The sequence below is a fragment of the Scleropages formosus genome, chromosome 23 (genome assembly GCF_900964775.1).
Source record: "Scleropages formosus chromosome 23, fSclFor1.1, whole genome shotgun sequence".
NCBI classification, from domain to species: domain Eukaryota; kingdom Metazoa; phylum Chordata; class Actinopteri; order Osteoglossiformes; family Osteoglossidae; genus Scleropages; species Scleropages formosus.
In genome coordinates, this window is record NC_041828.1 from 2,697,380 (window position 1) to 2,704,533 (window position 7,154).

The window sequence follows — 7,154 nt, forward strand, 5'->3', positions numbered from 1 at the left end:
CTGCTTCCATGTCTCCGAGACAAACATCTGAGACAGATTAGTTGCCATTGAATTTGTTTATATATTTCTTGTGTATGATTTATGCTGCTGTTGCAAGACGTGGGATAAGAGAACCAAAAAGCGACGGGGTGGAAAGGGGGAGGCGTCGTGTTGCTCATACCAGCACCTCATTAGACATGTGTCCAGGCCGTACGCAGGACTAGGCCGCTTCACGGAGCACACAAGGACAAGAAAAGTATGCATACTGCTAGCACATATAGCCAATCTACAGACAACCAAAAAACTTTCAAAATCTCAGTACCACACTATTTTTCTGTACCTTCCCATTTATTTCTGTTTATCTACACTTTTCTCTTTATCTGGATCTTCCTTGCATCTCAACATATCTTATGAGAACCTGAAATGAACTTCTCAACAGGGACATCTGGGAGGGGATTTCCAAATTTTGCACGTTTGTGCTTCTGCAGAGGGTAAAAGAAAATACACTGTAAAAGGCTGTTTTATCTACAACAGAGTTTATTGAATCTCTTTGTGTGTTAATTTAATTTTTTTGATTGAGTATATTTTGACATTTGTAGAATAGGAAACAGTCAAGAAACAAGAAGAGCTGTTTTGTCTGATCATACAGAATGCACAAAATCATATTTCCGTAAAGGGCCAAAGCAATGTTCATGATTGGGAAAGAGACACTATATAAACATCTGACAATATGTAAACCCAGTGCGCAGAATGTTACTTTCTGTCCTTCCTAGTGCTGAAGATGGACATTTCCTGCTCCAGAGAGCTGTGCGAGGACAAGTGGAGCTCCGAGTGCGTTCCTCGGAAACACTGCTGATCGAGGCGCCACTGGGCCCCTTTCTATATACACTGCATCGTTTTTGAGAGTCTCTGGCTCCTCCCCTTCCTCTGAGCTGGTCGTCTGCACACCTCATTCGTCCCCTGCAGGAAGGTTCTCCTCGATCCGCTTGACGAACTTCATCCGGATCTCTGTCACGTTGTCGCCTCTGAGCGTGTCCTGAGCAAACCGCACATCCACGGCCATCTGGACCTGTAGGAAGGTGGCAGTGCAGGTCAAAGTTCATCTCCCTTGCGTGGCAAACGCACTGTCCAATCCCTCCATTTTTGGCAAATTCACATGTTCTCACTGATATCACTCATTGCGGATCTCATACCGTGGGGAGAACCCTGCAGCCATTTTCGCCGTCTCTCTCCGCGGCGCTGTTCACTCACACTACGACCAGCACAGTTCCTTACCATCTCCAGCGCCCCCCGGAGGACGCCACACAGGATGTTGGAATACACAAGGTTGCTGTGGTTGTCCGGAAGCTCCACGAAGTCCACCAGTGGGTTGTTCTCCAGTATGAGCGAGAACTCGTCTCCGGCTGGGCTCCAGTTGGTCACGCTTGGGGTGATTCCCAGGTACATCTTAAACGCCACCTGCGAGCAGACCCGTCACTGCCCTGGATCTTGTCCTACCACTGTACCGTCCTCAAGTGTCTCCACCTTGCTCCCACTTGAACAGACTTCCCGTTTTAATCAAAATCAAGCATTGCATGAGTTTTTTACGGTTCACAGTACGGTTAGCTCCTTATTTATTTACAACACATGGTTTGCCTTACAGATTGTGCTCAGGGGAGCGAGAACTACGTTAATGGATTCAAACCAACAACCCTCTGGTCGAAGGGCTGGCTCGGCACATGCTAACGTGGAGGCAAAAAGCAGACGTGCACATGATTAATATCTCAAATCTTGGTTTGAAGTTATGAAACTGGGGAAATTGGATAGCGTTGGTCCTAATTACGGGGCGCCATGCTGGTCAAATTCCATCGCAATTCACGAGATGTGTGTGACGGCATCACACTGCCTACTGGCCTGAAGAAAATTCCCCACAAATTAGAAAGAATGAAAAAAAAATTAGCCGAGACTGCAGCTCAAATTCCAAACATGTGCTGTTCCCTGGGTCTTTGTCCTGTATTTGCGCTCCGACTGGCTCCTGTGTCACCCCTTACTTTGGCGATGACGTCGGCTGTTTCTCGAAAGTCGTGACACCTCCCCACGCTGGACCGGGCCAGGAAGTCCTCGATAAGGCGCACTCCAATGTTGTACCCCCTGCAACAGAGACCGAGAACAGGACAAACGCCCAGCTGGGTCGTGGTGCTTCATGTCATTCATGCTTTTTTTTTTGGTTCCCTCTGTTTTTCCTACTTTCATATGAATCCTCTCGACTTGCTTTGTCTGAGGAAGCAAATCTCTTCCATCTCGAATGTCAACTAAATACGATGAGACCAGTCAAATAAAACACGAGTAAAGAGTTTTGATGGACATTACAGAGAGACAATTCTAAACGCCAGTTCTGTGCTAAATTACAAATAATGGTTCACAAAAGAAGAATCCGTTCCTTCAGCGATTTGCTCAAAATCTGGAATATTGCTTACAGAGGATTTTTCATTTGATTCGGATTTTTTCGTAGGAATCCAATTTACAAAGTTCAGAGAGTGACTCCAGAAGTGACACGGACTCACTCATGCTCAGGACATGCTTGGCATGAGCATTTGCCCACACTGGTGAAGATGAGCAGTATGTGTACAGGTCAATCGCAGTCTCCTGTCTAACTGACATGGAGAAAAAGAAGGGAAAAAAAAAAAAAAAAACTCATGCGGTTGAAAAGAGGAGCTTTACTATCAGAAATTACCTTGCTTGCCAGTCAAATTTGCTCAGATCTCAGTAGAAGTGCTTTCCCAGTCCTTCACAATTTTTTTCCCGCCAGTATTAAGGCGAAGGACACACAGCCATCTGCTTGGGTAAGTACAGAGATTAAACTTGAGCTCCTTGCTCAAACGCAACAACTGGAAAAGGGGGCAGTGTGCAAATACAGAGCTGTAAGACTGGAAGGTAAACACTTTATTTCAGAGAGGAGCTCAAAAGTCAACCAAACTGAACTACATACACTTGTCCCTGGATACAAGGAAACGCATTAACGTATTAATAAACTTATACAGTCACTAACACAAACGCGAAACGTGACAGGCTCAAAACTAACCGCTCCATCTTCCTTTGCACTCTCGGGTCATCATGACGGTGGTGATGATGGCTACATTACAGAGAAGAATTAATATACTGACTACCCATGTTAGGAATTATCGAGTTAGGAACTTCCCAAGTTAACGTCTTTCTTTTCAGGTGCATTTAGCTTTATCTGCTTTCTAAAGTTCCTGTAGTGGAACAAATGGGACCCGTATTTTACCCAGTCTCACATTTACCTGCCGAACAAAGGTCCATTTCATATGTTTATGCGGCGAATCACTCTGGAGTCCGCATTAAACCAGAGTTCACGGAGCCAATATATTCTTCAAGGACTTAACCAGCAAGTAAATCAAGGGATGTTTGTAAAACTTTTTACTGACTGTTACTTAATGGTGAAAGTGACTTTGGAGTTAAGAGGAGACTTCTTGTCTCAACTGTGGTCACAAGACGAGCTGTCAGGGTAATTAAAACCCTACTTGTCGCCTTCCATCATATGTAGCTCAAAATTCCTGAGCCGCAGGGTCTTTCTGCTCAACCCATCGAATTTTAATTAAACTCAGGGGAGGAGAGCAATACTGAAGGTTTGAAGAGTGACTTTTCAAAAACCTTCATGCACACACTGTGAACCAAGAGTAGTTACTTATGAACCAACTTCAGTCAGTTCAACGATTGAAGAGAAGAGAATTTGTCCATCCTTTCACTCTGGGGGGTTGGGGGACACGCAGAGGGGCGAGTCCCACTGGAAGGCAGATGGGATGGCACTCACATCTTGTCCAGCTGCTTGTTCACCTCCTCGTCGTTCTCGTAGTCCTTGCACAGCTGGGTGACCAGGGCACCGTATGTGAGGGTGAAGAGCTCCGAGTTCTAGACGGAGCGAGGAGCACAGAGAGAAGGAAAACGCCATGTGTCAACTTGCGATCTGAAATCGCACCATACTTTGCAAGGCTTCACATGTCTGGGTGCTTTCGCCCTCTCTCTGTCCCACATGCAGGAAATAAAACAAAATTAATCTGGACAGGAGGATCATATTAACTGTGATCCCCCAACAGACTTTTAGTGGTAATAAAATGAAATCTGGATACTTCAGTGGTATGAGAGAGGAAGTGAGGAGAAAACATGATCACACATCAAACTGAGCTAAGCTGGAATGTACATTTTTGGGTCAAAAACAATGCATATTAAAAGCAGGGTAGGATGGCAGTCTCTTTCCTTCTGCTGAAGGATAAATTACACTTTTCAGAATAAATTATTTCTTAGCTCTCCCTGATTTGCTAGAGACTCAGGCTGAGTCCACATCGAATTTCCCTACAGCTGCTGAGACAGTCCCAAATTGGTCCATATCAGTGAGGTCTCGTCACTTCAAGGCATGGTTCGGAGGGCATTTAAACCGACAACCGCGCCACTACAGGCAGTACGTGAACCCAGCCATCCATCACGCACATACATCTGCAGTTCGGGGCAGAATTCACCTCCCCAGCCAAGTCCCCACGAGCTAGGCTACGGTCTGCTAATAACTATGAGACGGTCTCTCCTAAAATGCAGAGATCTGTGTGTTTTATTAACTCCAGGATTTATGGGGCAATAAAACAAAAGCAAATTGATGTTACTTGCACAGTTCTTGCCACCAAAGCCATTTGCTACAAAGCAGATTTAAAAGGGCCTGATTTGTGATGTCAGACTTTATGGCCAATTTGACTGTGCGAATCATGCTGACACTTCCACTTAAAGGCAGAACAATCTGTATCACTAGAGAGAGACCGTTTGTCTTTTCTCCAGCCATCTGGAGTCATTTGGAATTAACTGCTCTTTTATTTTTCATACATACGCTCTTTAGAATAACTGCAGTAAGCCTTACCGTCGTGACATCAAACTAATAAACACAACCATTTGTAAGGTAAACACTTGAGCGATATTGATTTTTACCACCTTCTTTTACTTTCGTTTAAGTATAATTTTAATAGGAAAAGCAGAATGGGTGTAAAGGACAAAAAAAGGGGGGGGAGAAACAAGCCAATAAAAAACGGGCGCAAAGTTTGGTCAATCTGAGGTCAAGTCATGCCTTACATACACTATCAGACAGATTCGAAGAACCTACCATGTGACGCATGGATGCAGAGGGTGAAATAAATGGCAAATACCAAAGCTAGGCAATGAGAAGCAGAAAGGGGGCAGGCAGGGCAGGAGAGAGCAGAAAGACAAAGTCAGGGACAGATCGTGACAGGAGGGACAATGCCTGCCCAGCAGAAACACTAACAGGGTAACATCTACACAACGTGAACAAGAGCAAACTCAACGGTGATGCATCGGTTCAAAGTGGTCAATGAGTAAAGAAGATACTTAAAATAAAAAAAAAAAATTTTTTTTTTTTTTTTTAAAAGTACTTACTATGACTTCAGGAGGCTTCCTAAACACTTCTAAGAATGAAAATCAACAAGAACCCGATTCATTTATTTTAAAGGCAGGGTGATGTGCGGTTCATATGTTCTTAATGAACAGGGTGATGTGCGGTTTGTCTGTTCTTACTGCACAGGTCGACGTGTGGTTCAGCTCTTCTTACTGTCGATGTGCGATTCGCCTATTCTTACTGCACAGGTGGATGTGTGGTTCAGCTGTTCTTAGGCAGCACGGTGGCACAGCGAGCAGTGCTGTTGTCTCACAGTGCCTGGGTGGTGCGGGAGAACGTGGGTTCGATCCCTGCTCAGTCTGTGTGGAGTCTGCATGTTCTTCCCGTCTTTGTGTGGCTTTCCTCCAGGTGCTCTGGTTTCCTCCCAAAGTCCGAAGACATGCTGTTCAGGTTCCCCCACAGTGTGTGAGTGACACAGAAAGAGTGTTTCAGTGATGTATGGATGAGTGAACCAGTCTAAGTAGTGTATCTAGCAGTGTATGTCACCATGGTAAATAACGTGTGGGCAGGTAACACATATGATAGTATCCACTGTAAGTCGCTTGGAGAAAAGCGTCTGCTAAGTGACTAAATGTAACGTACAGGTCGATGTGCGGTTCAGCTGTTCTTACTGCACAGGTTGGTGTAAAGTTGATCCAGTGTAAAAGCTGGTGTTGAATGAGATGGAAGGACAATGAATTCAATGAATGACACTTGACTTGACCTGTCACAGGTGTTTTTAAACTGTGTAGCAGCCTGTAAGCAACTTAAGCGTGTGTTCTGTTCACCTGTCCGCACAGCGAAGCCCCCTCGGCCGTGCAGCAGGAACACACATCTCAGTTTACACTCGGTTTCATGGCAGAATCGGCTAAAACTGGTGAATGTTTGACAAACAAGTCCAATCTCACACACACACTTCACAACAACAAGCTAGCATAGCAAACGTGCTAAAGCATCAGTCACACAGTGACAGTTACAATAATAAGATATCTGAGTAACGTCCTCAAGACAAACGCTCGAGAGATGGTCAAGGGTTAGAACTCCACTTAGCTAGTTACTTAAAAAAAAGGGAAATTATAATGAAACGGAAGAACAGGCACAGCAGCAGCAAGAAGCAACGCGACGCGTTTTTCATGAGGACAGGACAAGAGATGCTTGGAGGGAGGCGCGCTCACCATTTTCTTGCTCTCGGTAGTTCTGTTCGACTGCCTAGACATCCTGTATCACGTTACACTGGTGTTAAATTAGTAATTACTCCGATTTATTTGTTTATTTTTGAGCGGACGGTGTACGATCAGGTATCGTCTCAATGGGGGGGGAAGCGCCTACGGGCGAACTTCCTAGACTTCCGGGCCTATGAACCGGAAGTTTTTGTTGGGGTTTCTGGGTAATGTCGTTTTTAATCGATGATGCTTAGCGCCGTCTGTGGATTTCAGCAATATAAGTTGCGCAGTGGGTTGGACCACAGTCCTGCTCTCCAGTGGGTCTGGGGTTCAAGTCCCGCTTGGGGTGCCTTGTGACGGACTGGCGTCCCGTCCTGGGTGTGTCCCCTTCCCTCTCTGGCCTTACGCCCTGTGTTGCCGGGTAGGCTCCGGTTCCCCGTGACCCCATATGGGACGAGCGGTTCTGAAAGTGTGTGTGTGTGTGTAAGTTCGGCAACTTTGTGTCCTCATTGATCCAGCAAAGCTCGCGTGTTTTCATTTTCAAATGATTGAAAAATAGACAACAGAACATGCTATTCAATGGT

At 45.3% G+C, this 7,154-nt stretch overlaps 1 protein-coding gene across 1 annotated transcript; it reads right to left on the reverse strand.

Annotated features, from left to right (window-relative positions):
- Nucleotides 1-498: 498 nt before the first annotated feature.
- Nucleotides 499-6,755, reverse strand: trappc3 (trafficking protein particle complex subunit 3). The gene is made up of 5 exons (XM_018759825.1): nucleotides 6,583-6,755; nucleotides 3,791-3,888; nucleotides 2,010-2,109; nucleotides 1,255-1,437; nucleotides 499-1,048 (listed from the first exon to the last, which is right to left on the reverse strand). The coding sequence occupies exons 1-5, from the start codon at nucleotides 6,622-6,624 to the stop codon at nucleotides 929-931; spliced, it is 543 nt and encodes a 180-aa protein (XP_018615341.1). The 5' UTR covers nucleotides 6,625-6,755; the 3' UTR covers nucleotides 499-928.
- Between the last annotated feature and the right edge of the window lie 399 nt (nucleotides 6,756-7,154).

Excerpts from the sequence above, each read along its gene's own strand:
- trappc3 (XM_018759825.1), bottom strand. The coding sequence starts at position 6,624 with ATGTCTAGGCAGTCGAACAGAACTACCGAGAGCAAGAAAATG. Across the intron at positions 2,110-3,790 it reads AACAAGCAGCTGGACAAGAT|GGGGTACAACATTGGAGTGC; the intron begins GTGAGTGCCATC and ends TCTCTGTTGCAG. Across the intron at positions 1,049-1,254 it reads TCCGGGGGGCGCTGGAGATG|GTCCAGATGGCCGTGGATGT; the intron begins GTAAGGAACTGT and ends ACCTTCCTACAG.